The sequence below is a fragment of the Sorex fumeus genome, unplaced genomic scaffold (assembly GCF_029834395.1).
Source record: "Sorex fumeus unplaced genomic scaffold, SorFum_2.1 ptg000122l, whole genome shotgun sequence".
Taxonomy (NCBI): domain Eukaryota; kingdom Metazoa; phylum Chordata; class Mammalia; order Eulipotyphla; family Soricidae; genus Sorex; species Sorex fumeus.
This window is the reverse complement of record NW_026606179.1, coordinates 11,230,047-11,246,851: the sequence shown is the minus strand read 5'-3', so window position 1 is coordinate 11,246,851 and position 16,805 is coordinate 11,230,047. Positions and strand designations below refer to the sequence as shown.

Genomic DNA, 16,805 nt, shown 5'->3' with positions numbered 1-16,805 from the left:
GCGGCTGGAAAACGCCAGTGTAGAGACTTTCCTAAATCTGGCGCCCCTGCGCCCCAACATCCACACTTTCTCCCCGTTCCCCCGTTCTGAGGACTACGCATGCTCCGAACTACACTACCCAAAGAGAGGCAGTGGGCAGGGCCAGCGGGCCCCGAAGCGGTTTAACTCCTGTAGCTCCACCCTTTGGGCAGGAGGGGTGGTGCCGCCCTTTGGACCTCAAGGTTTCCCGGGGCAGAGCGCTCCGCAGTCTTGGTGGGAAGCAGCCAGGCAGGCGATGGCTGCCACGCGTGTAGAGTCCCGCGCCCGGGAGATCTTCACCTCGGTGGAGTACGGACCGGCCCCGGAGAGTCACGCATGCGCACTGGTGAGGGTAACCCCCCCACACTCCGTTTCATCCCTAGGGCGGGTTCCCGCGCCGACTCCCGTGATCCACCGCGGCGGGCCCGCCCTCCGGGAGCTGCGATTCGCGCCACCAGGAGCACACTCTGGAGCGGTCGCTCCCTCTGTCCCTTTGCCCCCTGGCGATCGTTCGCATTTCCTGAACTCTCTCGTGGCCTTTCCCCAATTCCTCAGGACCCCCGCGCGGCACTCAGAATCCCCACGGGCTTTTGGGGCTCTTCCAGAGAGTCTCAGAACGTATCCCCTTCTCCCTACTCCCCATGATTTTTCAGGATATCCTGTGGCACCCATGGTCCCCCGTCACCCCCCAATTCGTGTGGGCCTCCCGGGGTCACCCGGAGACCTCAGGTCCTCGCCGTAGTGCTCTGAGATTTCCTGGGGAACTCTCGAAACTCCCAAATACATCGGAATTCACTAATTCCCTACAGCCGTTCAGGATCTCCTCCTGAGCTTCCTGTGATCAGAGACTGTCATCTTTCAGAATGTCTTGGGGCTCCCATGGTTCTTCAGGGTGTACCCTCCCCTAAATCCAGATAAGGCGCCCATGACTGGCAGAGTACTTCAGAATACTGCCAGGGGACAGTCCTGAGCATCCCCCAGAACTCTTAGGCTTCTTGTGATTCAGTAAGGTTCTTGGAATTTCCTTTTATTGGCGGTGTGGGGGGGGGGGGGGGGACATGAACACTTGGTGCTCAGGGGTTACTCCTGGCTCTGCCACTCAGGAATTACTTCTTGCAGTACAGAGGGGATCGTATGGGGTGCCAGATATCAAACCAGATCAACTCAAGACAAGTGCCTTCCTCGCTGTACTATTGTTCCAGCCCAAGTTCGTGGGATTATCTGTACTTCCCAGGCCCTTCCAGATTGCTGTGGGTTCTCCCACAGCGCCTTCTCGCAGGAGAAGCCTGGGTCTACAGTGAGAGCTAAGGAGGCCATCACAGTGACCCAAGAGAAAACCGAGTGTCCAGAAGGGAAGGAGACAGGCAAGAGGAACCCGGTTTGAGGAACCGCTGAAGCAGCACAACTGCTGGCGTCAGCACCTGCCCCCGGGGAAAAAGCCTCTGAGATAGGTTCTCACTTGCACACAGTTCCAGGGGCCTGTGAACAACATGGGCAGGAGACAAGGACTCAGGTCTGGAGAAAGGGACTTTTGGGCATCTGTCACCACCTCCCCCCCATGCACACTATGCATTCCAAGATAGTTGAACCCTGAGAGCAAGACAATTATCTGAAATTATAGTGCGGACTCAGCTAAGGTTGAGGGACAAAGTACAGGAGAATCTCACACGTGGATGGTGCTGAGAGCCCAGATTTCTGCTGAGATGATGTGATCACAACTGACATGGGTCCGGCAGCCTCTAGCATAATCTCTTTCTGCAAAGAAGGCTGTGAGGGGCTGAGCGATAGTACAGCAGGTAGGGCATTTGCCTTGCATATGGCAAACCCCGGTTTGGTCCTCAGCATTCCTTATAGTCCCTTGAGAACACCACTAGGAATAATTCCTGAACGCAGAGCCAGGAGTAAGACCTGAGCATCTGTGGGAGTGATCCACAAAGGCAAAAAAAAAAAAAAAAAAAAGAAGAAGGAGGCTGTGAGAGGGCACAACTGACATTTTTTTTAATGTGAGTTCGTGAACAATTCCATGTAAACATCCGTGATTCCAGCTTGGAAATAAAATCCCAGAATTTGGCAACCTTTGGCTCTAGCTCTGTGACATAGATCATCTGGATCTTATCACCAGGGTGGTTTTTTGGACCAGACTTGAGTGCCTGCCTCCAACCAAAATGCTCTGCACTCAAGAGTGGCCTGCTGGGACCCTGGGGAACATTCTTGAAGGGTTTTGTTTTTCTTGGGGTGGAGAGGAGGAGAATTTTTTTTTTTTTGCAAACTTCCACAGAGCACTTAATATCATGAACTCCTGTTTACATAACATTCCGTTTCATCCATCAACCAACAATGCTCACTCCTAGGCTGTACCCCTTGATTGCACATCCCCCAACTTCTCTGACCACGATGGCAAGGCCAGATGGCACATTCATTTCTCAGAAATACTTGATCTCTGCTTTGGGACGTCACTGCCTTCCGCTTCCCTCCTTCCCTTTCCCAGCTGTTTCCCGAGTGACCTTGCCCCTGAGGGTCTTTAATCTGGGAGCCTCGGGGCTGAAGTGATAGTACAGCTGGGAGTGCGTTTGTCTTGCAGGGGGCTGACCCAGGTTTGATCCCTATCATCCTCTACGGTCCCCTGAGCACTGCCAGGAGTAATTCCTGAGTGCAGAGCCGAGAGTAACCCCTCAGCATTGTTATGCATGACCCAAAAAAGCTAAATAAATAAAAACGGGGTACCTCCAGCTGACCATTTCACTTTTTTCCACTTTATTTTTTATTTTTGCTCCCTTCCCCGTTTGCTTGTTTGCCTTCATTATTGTTGCAAAGGTGACTTGGCTGTGGTGCTTGCAGGGGTGTGGGGAGGGTGTGGGTGAAGGTGCCATGCTCCTTACCTTGGTGTGGTGCTCTCCAACTTGGTGTGATGCTCCCCAAGCTTGGTACTCTTTTAATGGTGCACGGGCACACAAAGGGTTTGCATCTGAGTCAAGGCACACAGTTATTCTTGGGGTGCTCACCGGAAATGGTCCCGAAAGTCCTTGCACATCTTTTTCGTTTGGGGTGCGTACTGGGGGGTACACCCCTTTTGTGGTATTGCTCCATACCTGCCTGCAGAGCAACCAGGAATTAACTTGCAGTGCCAGGGGTGGTAGCTAGGAGCTGCCAGGCTTGAGCAACAGAGCTCTTGGCAGCTTGTTCAGTGTATGTAGGCCGCTGGGGATTTGAACTCCAGACCATATGCTTATGAGGAAGGCGCTTGAGGCCCCTGCACTGTTCCTCCCGCCAGGAACATTTCACTTTCATGCCAACTAGGAGGCTCCAGCTGGCTGAAGCAGAGAAACTGGCATGAGGCAGGCCAAGAGTAGAGAGGGTTTGTAGACAGGGAAAAGGGGGAAGTGTGAGTTGCATTTAGCCATGACTTATGGAGACTGGGTTGAGGGAGAGGAAATTTGGGAGCAGGAATAGAGATGCAGATGTGGCCCAAAAAGCAAAAACAAGCAAAAAAAAGTGGAGATGCAGTAACGCTGGCAAAACTTTTCTTCTCCCATCTTCCCTTTCCTCCCCCTCAATTTTTGGCCCATACCCAGCAGTGCTCAGCACTTATTCCTGGCTTTGTACTGAGTAATCACCCTTGGAAGACCATATGTGGTGCTGGGGATCAGTCTTGCACAGTCTGCCATGTGCAAGACAAGTGTTTCCCGTATTGTATCATTTCTTTGACTATGCAGAACTTTTTTTTTTTTTTGGTGGGGTGGGCCACATCCAGCAATGCTCAGGGCTTACTCCTGGCTCTGCACTCAGGAATCATTCCTGGTGGTGCTTGGAGGCCATATGGGATGCCAGGGATCAAACTCAGTCAGCCATGTGCAAGGCAGGGGCCCAACCCACTGTATTCTCATACTGGTCCCATCGACAGATCTCCTTAAGTCAGCTTCTGTGAGCATTGACTTGGATTGATTTGTGGAATCTCACCAGGGACCCCCACTCCCCACTTTCCATAGCTATGGCCTTAGCTTAGTGGCCTCAACAAGAAAGTACCCACAGAGCCCAGATTTAACCCCAAGCCCCTAACTCCAGGAACCCCACACGTCGCTGCCTCTGGGGGCATACGTCGGATGCCCCTCCACCCCACCTCTGACTCAGCTATGCTTGACCTGTGTAGGCCACCTTACTCGTGTGGTGTAACTTAGGTGGACGTGGGACCCTGCAGGCTTCAAAGTTCCGCCACCCAGGGCTAAAGCGATAGTACAGCAGGTTGGGCTTATGCACGGCTGACCCAGGTTCGAATCCTCAGCATCCCATATCATTTCCCAAGCACTGCCACAAGTGATTCCTGAGTGCAGAGCCAGGAGTAACCTCTGAGCAGCCCTGGGTATGACCCAAAAAGCCAAAAGCAACAACAACAAAGTTCTGCTTCCCAGTGAGGACCTCATTCCTGGTGTGTGGGCATTGTCTCTGAGACTATAGCTAAGGGTAGGAGGTTTCCCCCAGAAAGAGCAGCACTTCCCCAAGGTGCGTCCCCGGGAGGAGATCCCTGGCCTCCCAGTTAGAAAGGCAGTTTCCCATCCATTCCTCCAAATTCGATGGTAGGAGCTCAGTGTTGGCCAAAAATAGGTGAGTGGCTCCCCGAGAAGTGACACAGTTGCCCAGAGGACCCTAGATATAAAGTAAAGTAAGTAAAGGCCCTCCCGTTGATCATCGATTTGCTCGAGCGGGCCCAGTAACGTCTCCATTGGAGACTTTGTTGTTACTGTGTCTGGCATATCGAATACGTCACGGGGAGCTTGCCAGGCTCTGCCGTGCGGGCGAGATCCTCTCTGTAGCTTGCCGGGCTCTCCGAGAGGGGCGGAGGAATCGAACTTGGGTCGGCCATGTTGGCTGCGTGCAAGGCAAATGCCCTACCGCTGTGCTATCGCTCAATAACTAGTTAGATGTCCACATTGAAACCTCTCATGAGAATGTTTGCTAGCAGTGAAAGGGCAGAAAGGGCTGGAAAACTAGTACACAGGGAAAGCACTTGCCTTGCACACAGCCAACCTAGGTATCACCCTCCACAGATACCTCCAGGAGTAATCCCTGAGCACAGAATCAGGAGTAAGCCCTGAGCACAGCTGGGTGTAGCCTCAAAACTCCACCCCAGGGGCCAGAGCGATAGCACAGTGGGTAAGGCGTTTGCTTTGCACGTGGCCGACCTGGGTTCGATCCCTGGCATCCCATATGGTCCCCCATGAATCGCCAGGAGTAATTCCTGAGCGCAGAGCCAGGAGTAACCCCTGAGCATCACTGGGTGTGACCCCCCCAAAAAAAAAAAACTCCACCCCAGGTGCTGGAGCAATAGCACAGCGGGTAGGGCATTTGCCTTGTACACGGCGGACCTGGGTTCAATTCTCATCATCCCATATGGTCCCCTGAGCACCGCCAGGGGTAATTCCTGAGCGCAGAGCCAGGAGTAAACTTTGTGCATTGCCGAGTGTGACCCAAAAAGAAAAAGAAAAAAAACTCTACCCCACTGAAAAAAAAAAGGGTAGAAATACCCCAAATGCCACCCAACCAAATGTGATTGACTTAGTTCTTGGAATTTGGTAGAACCATAAAAATATGAATTTCTGGAGACTGAAAAGTGGTTCAGGAGTTAAGGCACATGCTTGGCATATAGCCGACCTGGGTTCTATCCCTGACACCACATGGCCCCATAGGTACTACTGGGGACATGCTGGAGCTCCCATCACTGCCAGGTGGCTATGCCCAGCACCCTCAGGCCTTCTCCTTGAGCTGTCAGCCTGTTTGGATGAGAATTGCCTGATCAGGATGAGCCACTGGATATCACTTGGAAGGCCCCAAAATCCCAAAATGAAGAAATGAATTTTTTCTTTGCTTTTTGGGTCACACCTGGTAATGCTCAGGGGATACTCCTGACTTTGCACTCAGGAATTACTCCTGGCAGTGCTCGGGAGACCCTATGGGGTGCTAAGGATCAAACCTGGTGGCAACATGCAAGTCAAGTGCCCTTCTTGCTGTACCACTGCTGTGGCTCTAGTAGTTTATTTGTCACAGGACACAGGATTGGAAAGGCAGCATCTGGGTCATTCTGAAGCCATGACCTAGTGCCCTTTAGTCTGGTCACGGCATTGGCCACCCCCATTCATCACTGTCCAGTGATGCCCTGAGCACTGCCAAGCAGGGTCCAAAAACACAAAAAGAAAATACTAGAGCTGATGACCCCCAGGAGCCTTCCCCGGGGGCCGGGTAGGCATTGTGCCCCGTCAACTGTTTCCCACACTCCTGACCCACTTGTGTCCCTTCCTCCAGGCCTGGCTGGACACCCAGAACCGCCAACTGGGTCACTATGTGAATGGAAAGTGGCTCAAGCCTGACCGCAGGAGTACCGTGCCCTGCCAGGACCCTATCACAGGTGTGTGACACCCCCTGTTTCGCACCAGGAAGAGACTGAGAATTCTGATTGAGAATTGAGACTGGGGCTGGAGTGATAGCATAGTGGGTAGGGCGTTAGCCTTGCACAGCTGATCTGATCTGGGTGATCTGGGTTCAATTCCCAGCATCCCATATGTTCCCCTGAGCATGGCCAGGAGTAATTCCTGAGTGCATGAGCCAGGAGTAAACCCTGTGCATAATCGCTGGGTGTGGCCCAAAAAGCAAAAAAAAAAAAAAAAAAAGAGAGAGAGAGAGAATTGAGACTGAGAATTCAGCCTGATATGATCACTGATAATGCTGCCCTTGGAAGCCACTCTCTGCTGAACGTACCACCTCAGGGTGTGCTGCTCAGACTCAGAATCTGGAGTGATAGCACAGTGAGTAGGACATTTGCCTTGCATGTGGACAACCTGGGTTTGATCCCTGGCACCCCATCTGGTTTTCTGAGCCCACCAGCAGTGAGCCCCAGGCACTGTCAGCTGTAGCCACAAAACAAAACAGACCTTTAGGGAAACCGGCAGCAGTCTCAGCCCTCCCTTAGGCCTGGCAGGGGCCCCCATCTGGATGCCCCCTCTTCATCTTCCAGGAGAGACCTTGGCCACCTGCCTCCAGGCCGAGGCCCAGGATGTGGCGGTGGCTGTTGAGGCGGCCAGGACTGAGCTGGAGAATTGGAGCCATCTGTCCGGTGCCCACCGTGCCCAGCACCTGACCAGGTGAGGCAGTGGAGGTCTGAACCCCAGCAGGGTGGTGAGGGTCTTCATTCCCCCAGTATCTGCTTGAGATGGTGGAGCAGAAGCTCTTCCCAACCCTCCACAGAAGTAACTGGGAGCTGAGGCACGTATTTCCAGCTGCCTTTGAGTCTTTAGTGGCTCAAAAATCTACAGTTGGGCCTTGTACCTTGTAGATGTGAGGCCCTGGTTTCAATCTCTGGCACTGCCCTCCGTCCCCCCCCCCAAAAAAATATACTACCCTTGAGCAGAGAAACAGCTCAGTGGACTGAGCTCATTTGGGAAATCTGGTGTGATTCCTGATCACCAAGACCCTTGAGCAACACCAGCACCGCCAGGCATAGCCCCCAAAACAAAACAGATCCCACATTTGACCTTTCAACATTGTGAACAGCCAGATTTTATTCTACACAGACACTTAATCAATATGGTGCAGACCTAGGGCTTAATCAATATGGAGCAGGTAGGGCCTTTGCCTTTCATCTGGCTGACCTGAGTTCAATCCCTAGCTTACTGGATAGTTCCCTGAGCCCACCAGGACTGATCCCTTTGCAGAGAGGATCCCTGAATACCACCCAGGTGTGCCCAGTGTACCCCCCTCAAAAAAAATATAGGGGCTGGAGCAATAGGACAGTGGGTAGGGCGTTTACCTTGCATGCAGCTGACCCGGGTTTGATTCCCAGCATCCTATATGGTGCCCCCAAGCACCACCAGGAGTAATTCCTGAGTGCAGAGCCAGGAGTAACCCCTGTGCATCGCCATGTGTGACTCAAAAAGAAAAAGAAAAAAAGTAGTCCAAGCCTGTAAATATAGTTTATTTAACTTTTTGTCATTTTATTTATATATTAAATATATTTTTAGTTGAATCACTGAGATATACAGTTACAAGGTTGTTAATGGTTTGGTTTCAGTCATATGTTCTAACCAGTGTACATTTCCCACCACCAATGTCCCCAGTTTCCCTCCCTCCTGTCCCCTTGCCCCCCTGCTTCGATAGCAGGGGCAGGCACTTTTCTACTTTTCTTCTCTCTCTCTCTCTCTCTCTCTCTTTCTCCCCTTTTGACTTTTGAGCATTATGGTTTTCAATAGATACTGAAAGCTTATCATCTATAAGCCTTTACCTACTTTCAACACTCAGTTCTTAGTTCTTATCCAAAGTGATAATTTCCAACTGTCATTATCATAATGGTCCCTTCTCTATCCTAACTGCCTTTCACTTCCCATACACTTGTGACAATATATTTTTCTCTCCTCTGATGTTTATAGTTCTCTTTTCTCTGGAAGAAGCTTTGATGTGACAATACAGTATATAAGACACAGAACCCGCAAAGGTTGTGCTTGGCCACAGGTAGACTAAGGAGAAGTTCAGTTGGAGAGAATCAGGAATTATGTGAAGATTTCATTTGTTCTAGTTTTGAGACCACAACCAATGGTGCTTGTGCTTGGGGCCATTCCTGGCTCTGCTCAGGAGTGACCCCAGTTGTTCCTGAGGGATCCTCTTCAGGGCCAAAAAACACTTTTTCAAGACACAGAGATACCATTTCCCAAAATAAAATAGAGATGAAAGCTAGTCTTTCCTGCAAATCTGGGAGAGTCAGTTAACCAAGATACTGTGTGTGCGTGTGCATGTGTGCTTGCACGCGTGTGCATGCGTGTGCGTGTTCGTGTGTGTTTTTCTAGGACTACATTTCCCATAACTCTGGATCCCCAAAGGCTTCATGGGAGTTGTTGTTCAATGCACGTGTAACGAGAGTTCTCAGGCCTGGGGACCCTGAGAAATGACCATCAACCTTGCTTTCTCCACAGGCTGTCCAAGGTGATTCAGAAGCACCAGCGGCTGCTATGGACCTTGGACTCCCTGGTTACCGGGCGGGCAGTTCGTGAGGTTCGAGACAGAGATATCCCGCTGGCTCAGCAGCTGCTTCAGTACCATGCAGTCCAGGCACACAGCCAGGAGGAGGCGCTGGCAGGCTGGGAGGCCGTGGGTGAGCAGCCAGGGCTTCCTGCAGCCCTGTCCTCCATCCTGAGTCAGCCCCAAGAACCCCATGTTCTTGTTCTTTCAGGGGTCATCGGCGTCATCTTGCCACCCACGTTCTCCTTCATCGAGATGATGTGGAGGATCTGCCCTGCCCTCGCTGTGGGTAAATGACGGGCTCAGAGCCGAGACATGTTCAGTGGGCTGGAGTGTGGGCACCACACACAGGAGGCCCTGAGTTCGATCCCCCACCACCACAAAGCCAGGAATAGTTCCTGAGCACCACTGGGGGCGTGCCTCCCCCAAAAACAAGCCAACAAAAAGATGGGCTCAGTGTTGATCCCTGGGTCTGTGGGAGGACGGGCCTGGGCTAGAGGAGGAGGTGTGCAGGCCTCGGGATTCCTGGGTCTGAGGGAGGAGGCATCCAGGGCTGGCTGGATTCCTTGGTTTGAAGGAGGCAGCAAGCAGGCCTCAGTTTGAGGGCTGAGACTCCAAAACCCTTAGCCGCCTCCTTTCCAGGCTGCACTGTGGTGGTGCTCACACCCCCAGACTCGCCGACACCCCTACTCCTGGCCCAGCTGGCGGGGGAGCTGGGCGCATTCCCAGGGGTCCTCAACGTGCTCAGTGGCCCGACCTCCTTGGGGCCCATCCTGGCCTCCCAGCCTGGAGTCCAGAAGGTGGCCTTCTGCGGAACTGTCGAGGTATCTTCGGGGCGGGAGAAAGACGGGGGACCTCGTGGGGTTCTGGAAGGCCCTACCCGCAGCTCATTGAGCATGGTGACGGGCCCGCAGGACGGACGTGCCCTTCGGCGGAGCGTGGCAGGCACAGGGGCTGAGTTGGGACTGACCCTGGGCACTGAGTCTCTGCTGCTGCTGACCGACACAGCCGACGTGGACTCAGCCGTGGAAGGCGTCGTAGATGCAGCCTGGTCTGACCGCAGCCCGGTAAGGCCACATACTCCGGTGTGTCCTCAGACCTGGAGCGCCCTGTCCCTACTTATTTGGATATTCTTTTTTTTTTTTTTTTTTTGCTTCTTTTGGGTCACACCTGGTGGTGCACAGGGATTACTCCTGGCTCATGCACTCAGTAATTACTCCTGAAGGTGTTCAGGGGACCATATGGGGCGCTGGGAATCAAACCCGGGTTGGCCGTGTGGGAGACAAGTGCCCTACCCACTGTGCTATCACTCCAGCCCCTGGATATTCAGTTCTTCGTGTCCCCAAACTGTCTATATATGTGACTTTGATTCAGCGACTTTCCCAAACTCCAGTCGCTGCACGGAACCTAGGACCTTGGGCATCTCTGGGGCCTCAGCCACTTCTCCCTGGCCCAGTCTGTGGGCACTGAGTTTGCCCACTAGATGCCTCTCTCCCTTCCAGGGTGGCCTCAGGCTTCTCATCCAGGAGTCCGTGTGGAATGACTGCATGAGGCGGCTCCAGACTCGCATGGCACAGCTGAGGGCTGGCCGAGGGCTGGACGGGGCCGTGGACATGGGTGCCCGAGGGACTGCCATGTGGGGTCTGGCACAGCGTTACATATGTGAGGCTAAGAGCCAGGGGGCACAGGTAGGTAGAAGACAGGGATTTCTCGGGGGAGGGCTGGACCTCCATGTCTGAGGGAGGAGACAAAGGGATTAGAATTCCAGATCTGAGGGAGAAGGAGCTGGGGGTCTGGACTCCTGGGCGTAGATCCCTGGGTCTAAGATAGGAGGCGCTGGGCCCAGATGCTAGTTTGAGGGAGGAGGCACTGAGCCTGAACTTTCTTTCTCTTCCCAAGGTGTTCCAGGCTGGTGATGTGCCCTCGGGTAGCCCGTTCTTTCCTCCCACCTTGGTCTCTGACCTGCCCCCTGCTTCCCCGTGTGCTCAGGCAGAGGTGAGGCCTTTTGCTCCCAAGAGTCCCAAAGATCTTCTGCCCCCCTGCTGCCCCTCCAGAGGCCTCTGTGGCTGGGGTGTTGGGGGGAGGGGCTGCCCAGATCTTAGTACCCCGACCCTTTCCAGGTGCCATGGCCAGTGGTGTTGGCCTCCCCATTCCGAACTGCCAAGGAGGCTCTGGCGGTGGCCAATGGAACCCCCCGGGGAGGCAGTGCCAGCGTGTGGAGCGAGCGACTGGGCCAGGCCCTGGAGCTGGGCTACGGGTCAGTTGGCATAGCGGGGGCTCTGCGGGGGGGGGGGGTCCCCAAGCAGCAACTCCTATTCTGATGGCCCCTGCTGGCCCCTAGCCTCCGGATGGGTAGCGTGTGGATCAACGCCCATGGCCTCCGGGACCCTGTAGTGCCCACAGGTGGCTGCAAGGAGAGTGGGTCCTCCTGGCATGGAGGCTCAGAGGTGAGGCCCCACATCTGCCCTTCACCCTCTGCCCCCTGGGTTGCCCACCTAGCACCCTTCTGACACAGTAACCCACAGGGCCTGTATGAGTATCTGCAGCCCGCGGGCACCCCTGCCCTGCTGCCCGTCGTTCCCGAGAATCTGGATTATGACGCTTTTGGCCTCTCAGTATCCTCTGCCCTTCCAGCGGGGCCTGAGACCGGGCCCAGGTGAGCTGTGCCAGCCGCACCCCTAGGATGCCTGCTGGGGGGTGGGGTGATGAGGGGGAAGGCTGTGGCTGCTGCCTCTAGGTTGAAGGGGTTTGTGGGAGCCAGCAGGGGACCTCCAAGACCTGAGAAGTGCATATTGGGGCTAATGAACTCACCCCCATACCCTTCAAATATCCCCCAACCTGGTGAGAGTTTCAGTTTATGGTCTTCCAGAGATCCAGAAGGCCAGAAATTTGAGGTCCCTCAGACACTCATGGGAGCAGGAATTTGAGGCCCCAAGATGCTGATGGGAGCAGGAGTTTGGGGGTCCCAGAGGCTGATGGGAGCAGGAGTTTGGGGGCCCCAGAGACTCATGGGAACAGGAGCTTGAGGGCCCCAGAGGCTTATGGGAGGGAGAGCTTGGGTCCCCAGAGGCTCAGTGGATTGAGGCCTGGGGTCCAAGCATACCCTGGTCTCAGGACCCATCCTCATGCCTTGACCTACTCTAGCCCAGCACCCCCTTATGGGCTCTTCGTGGGAGGCCGTTTCCAGGCACCTGGGGCCCGGAGCTCGCGGCCCATCTGGGATTCACAGGGTCAACTCCATAGTTACGTGGCTGAAGGCGGAGCCAAGGATATCCGGGGGGCTGTGGAAGCCGCCCATCAGGCCGCCTCTGGGTAAGTAGGGGTGGGGAGGGTCACTGGGGAAAGCCCAGGGGTCCTGGAAGGCTAGTCAGGGATCACCAACATCTGATGGAATATGGGGTCTGTCTTTGGGGTCTGGGATCCCAGGTCTGAGGGAAGAGGCTGGGGGTCTGGGTCCCAGGGTCTGTGGGAGGAGGGACAGGGCAGCAACGAGACAGCTAAGAGAGCCGCCGCAAGATGCTGACCCAGTGTGCATCGCTCCCCCAGGTGGCTAGGCCGGTCCCCGGAAACACGCAGGGCGCTGCTTTGGGAGCTGGCAACGGCCCTGAAGCGCCGGGAAGCGGCGCTGCTTGCCCACTTGGAGTGGCACGGAGTGGGGCCCACGGCCGCCAAGGCTGAGGTGGAGCTGAGCATCAGGCGACTTCGGGCCTGGGGGATGCATGCACAGGCCCCAGGGCAGACCCTGCAGGTGAGAGGGAGAATTCACAGGACGGGGTCAGCACTCTGAAACCACCAGGCTGGGAGCTCCAGCCCAGCCCACTGTCTCCCATGGCCAGGATCACCCAGCAGAGATCTCACTTCTCTACCCTCGGTTTCCTCATCTATAGAATAGGCCTCTGACCCATTACCCAGTCCCCAAAAGTCAACTGCGTTCATCACAGCCTTGGGTTTTCTTTCCTTTTGTGGAGCTGGAGATTGGGCACAGGGCCTCCCTCACGCACGGGAGGCTAATGCTCTGCCAAGCTAGATTCCCTGCCCAACTTGCTTTCTTTTTTGGTTTTTGAGCTATGCCTGCTGGTGCTCCGGCTCAATCCCTGGGCTCCTGCATGGGACAAACAAACAAACAAACAAACAAACCACAAACTTTTGAGCCCAAAATACACACACACACACGCACTACACACACACACACACACACACCTCTACAACCACAGCCTTGGGCTGTTTTCCGTCTGAGTCCTCTCCACATAGAAATTCCTTTTAGGGCTGGAGTGATAGTCCAACAGGGAGGGCATTTGCCTTGTATGTGACTGACCCAGGTTCGATCCCCAACATCCCCATGCACCAGGAGTAATTCCTGAGTGCAGAGCGCAGTGTGAGAGAGCGAGGAGTAACCACTGAGCATCACAGGGTATGACCCAAAAAGAAAAAAAAGAAAAAAGAAAAAGAGAGAGAGAGAGAGAGAAATTCCTTTTATCCTAACAGCGTGTCTCTAAGGTAGGCACTATTTTTAACCACTATTTTTTTTTCTTCAGTGTTCTGGGCCCAGGTGCCACTCATATGTAGTGTGAGAGATCAAACCTGGGTGAGCCAGGTGCAGTCTAAGTGCCTAAAACTTCTGTACTATCTCTCCAGATCCATATGTTCATTTTTTGTTTTGGGGGTACACCTGGCAGTGCTCAGAACTTACTCCTGGCTCTGCACTCAGGGATCACCCCTGGTGGGGCTCAGTGGAGCCCTTGTGTGCCGGGTATTGAGCCCAAGTCAGCAGCATGCAAGGCAACTGTCCTACCCACTGTGCTATCTCTCTGGCCCCCGTACAGTCATTTTAAAGATGATGTTACTGGGGCCAGAGAGAGCTCAAAGGGTCAGTCATGTCCATCACATGCACAAGTACCAGCATCACATGATCCCCAGCTACTGCCCGGAGAAACCCCCAAGCACCTCTGCAAAAACCAAAAAAGAAGGGCCGGAGAGATAAGGGCAGGAGTAAGCAGTGAATGCCACTGGGTTTGGCCCCCCCAAAAACAAAACAATAACATCAAATTGGGGAAACTGAGATTCAGAAAGGTAAAGAACTTGCTCAAGTTTGCACTGCCCAGGAGTCGCTGGTGTCAGGCCTCAGTAGGCTGTGTTCTGATTGGGATATGAGCTGGGAAGGTGAAGACTGAGGTGAATGTGGAAAGGGGCGGGTCACCGAGGAGGATAACAGGAGCTGGGCAAGGTCCCCAAGTCCCTGCAACCCATGATCTCCCACTGTGCTGCAGGTGGCCGAGCTGCGAGGCCCTGTGCTCCAGCTGCGGGAGCCCCTGGGTGTCCTGGCTATCGTGTGCCCGGATGAGGGGGCGCTGCTTGCCTTCGTGTCCTTGCTGGCCCCTGCGCTCGCCTGCGGCAATGCAGTGGTGGTGGTGCCCAGTGGCACCTGCCCCATCCCCGCCTTGGAGATCTGCCAGGTACAATCTCTTGCTTCTTGCAGAAAAGGGGTCCCTGAGCCTCCCATCCCACCCCCAGGCCTTCAGGGAGCTCCACAGCCACTGCCCTCCCAGCTGCGCCCACTTCCTTTCTCTGGCCCTGCCTGACCCACTCTCACTAGGAAATGGCCAACTCGATGCCAGCGGGCCTGGTGAACGTGGTGACTGGAGACAAGGACCACCTGACCCGCTGCTTGGCCCTGCACCAGGACGTCCAGGCGCTGTGGTATTTCGGATCTGCCCAGGTACCCTCAGCTCTGTCCCTTTTTTCCTGTCTTCCACTTCAGCCCACCTGACTCTTCTTGTCCTGGGGAATGAGGCCCCGCCCTCTTACCCACCCCGTTGCTAAGCAGGGGAGACTTCCTGGTAACCAGGTTATGAGGGCCTATCCCTTTAGCTTGCTGGTTGCCAAGGAAACACATCTCCTTAGCAACGAGGGTCTGTGATTCCACCCCCTCCCAAGTACCTCATCTCATTGGACAGCGTGTTGCTAAGGACCACACCTTAGCTACTTACTCTGTTGAGTAGGAGATTCAGTGTGGTCTCAGAACTCCTGATCAGCAAACCCCTTTGCCTCTGGGTTATTCAAATGGTGAAGGAGCCCCTCTTCCCGGGGCTGACCTCAGTCTGCCCAGCATCTGCAACTTTCCTTGATAGAAGGAAAGTGTTCCAGCCCAGGGCCAAGCCTCCTTGTGGCCCCTCCTCATGAGTGGCACCTGTTACTAAGGAGGCAGCTGCTTAGCAACTCACCATTGGTAGTCCTGACAACCCCCCCTCCCCCATTCCAGGGCTCCCAGTTTGTGGAGTGGGCCTCGGCAGGAAACCTGAAGCCCGTGTGGGTGAGTCGGGGCCATGTGCGGGCCTGGGACGAGGAGGCCCAGGGAGCAGGCCCCGAACTGGGGAGGCGGGCCACACGCACCAAGGCTCTGTGGCTGCCCATGGGGGACTGATGGAGGAGATGCCCCCTGCCCATGGCACACACCTGGAACCTTCCTCGCTTCCCCTGCCTGTGCCCTCCAATAAACTCTCATCAACTGTGACTGTGCTTGTTTTGGGACGAGGAAGGGGTGGCACAGCGCGTCTGGGCTGTTAAGGCCACTTTTGTTCTGACACTCAGTGGCCCTGTGTCATCCTGGCCCTAGGCCCATCTGGTATTTGGGAGCCTGATGAAGAGATTCAGACCCCAGGGCAGGGCCGGGTTCCTGCTCTGTGGTTTCCTCTGCCTGGGCATTGATATCAGGAAACATATTCGCTCTTTGGAAACAAAAGGCCTGGCAAAGGGTGCAGGAAATGGCTTAGCCTTAGCGGCCTGGAACACCTGCTTTGCATGTAAGAGCCCTGGATTCAGGAGCTAGAGAGAGAAGACATGGGGGAGGGCGCACCTGCTCTACTTAGATTCAATGCCTGGCACCCTATGTGATCCCCCAAGAACTGCCAGGAGTCATTCATGAGACAGAGCCAGGAGTCACCCCGGAGCATTTGCCAAGTGTCGTTCAAAAACAAACAAGAAAAAAGCCCCTCCCCAATACCACTGGCCTCCGCCCAAGCCCTGTTGCATGGGTTTTAGGGTCACTCCCAGCTCTCGAAGACCCACTGTTTACACAGTTCTTAAACTGTCTCCCGCATGTGATGAATCCTCTTAGGTCCTTTGAGCCATCGCCCCCTGCGCAGACATCCCTGATTTTTTTTTTTTGAGGTGGGGCATACGCAGCGGGGTGCAAGGCTTACTCCTGGCTCTCCATTCAGGGATCATTTCTGGTGGGCTCAGGGGTGCCAGGGATCTAGCCCAAGTCTGCCACATGCAACCAGCACCTTACCCACTCTCCTATTGGTCTGGGTCTGTATCTTTCCCAGCTCAGGACTTTCCCAGCTCAGGGCCTGCCCACTCAGCCTCTTCATCCCACAGGAAGCAGGACCTGAGGGTGCCCTCAAGAACCACAGCGGCAGGAACCAAAACAAGACTGTTTTGAGGGGGCCGAAGCGATAGCACAGCGGGTAGGGCATTTGCCTTGCACATGGTTGACCCGGGTTCGATTCCTAGCATCTCATATTGCCCCCAAACAGTGCCAGGAGTAATTTCTGAGTGCAGAGCCAGGAGTAACCCCTGAGCATCGCTGGGTGTGACCCAAAAAGGAAAAAAAAAAAAGAAGAAAAAAAAAAGACTGTTCTGAGATCTGCTCTCCTGGACCTCCTGGATGCTCATCAGCTTCATCCAGATCTTTCCAGCTGTGTGACTTTAGGAAAGCTGCAGCCTTGGCTTCCTTATCTGTGAAATGGCTGAAGAGCCCCAGCTGCCTTATACTGGCTCAGCGTGTAGGC

General features: G+C 54.5%; 1 protein-coding gene across 1 annotated transcript; it reads left to right on the top strand.

Moving 5' to 3' along the window:
• The first annotated feature begins 28 nt into the window (after nt 1–28).
• Nucleotides 29–15,519, top strand: ALDH16A1 (aldehyde dehydrogenase 16 family member A1). Its single transcript, XM_056136304.1, has 17 exons — nt 29–364; nt 6,313–6,415; nt 7,022–7,148; nt 8,970–9,148; nt 9,227–9,304; nt 9,658–9,839; nt 9,930–10,082; nt 10,518–10,703; nt 10,915–11,010; nt 11,136–11,272; nt 11,357–11,462; nt 11,541–11,671; nt 12,160–12,327; nt 12,562–12,763; nt 14,283–14,468; nt 14,609–14,731; nt 15,275–15,519. The coding sequence occupies exons 1-17, from the start codon at nt 275–277 to the stop codon at nt 15,434–15,436; spliced, it is 2,409 nt and encodes an 802-aa protein (XP_055992279.1). The 5' UTR covers nt 29–274; the 3' UTR covers nt 15,437–15,519.
• The last annotated feature ends 1,286 nt before the right edge of the window (nt 15,520–16,805 follow it).

Coding starts and splice junctions, on each gene's coding strand:
- ALDH16A1 (XM_056136304.1), top strand. CDS start 275: ATGGCTGCCACGCGTGTAGAGTCCCGCGCCCGGGAGATCTTCACCTCG. Junction 9,149..9,226: donor GGCAGGCTGGGAGGCCGTGG/GTGAGCAGCCAG, acceptor TTGTTCTTTCAG/GGGTCATCGGCGTCATCTTG. Junction 11,273..11,356: donor GCCCTGGAGCTGGGCTACGG/GTCAGTTGGCAT, acceptor GCTGGCCCCTAG/CCTCCGGATGGGTAGCGTGT.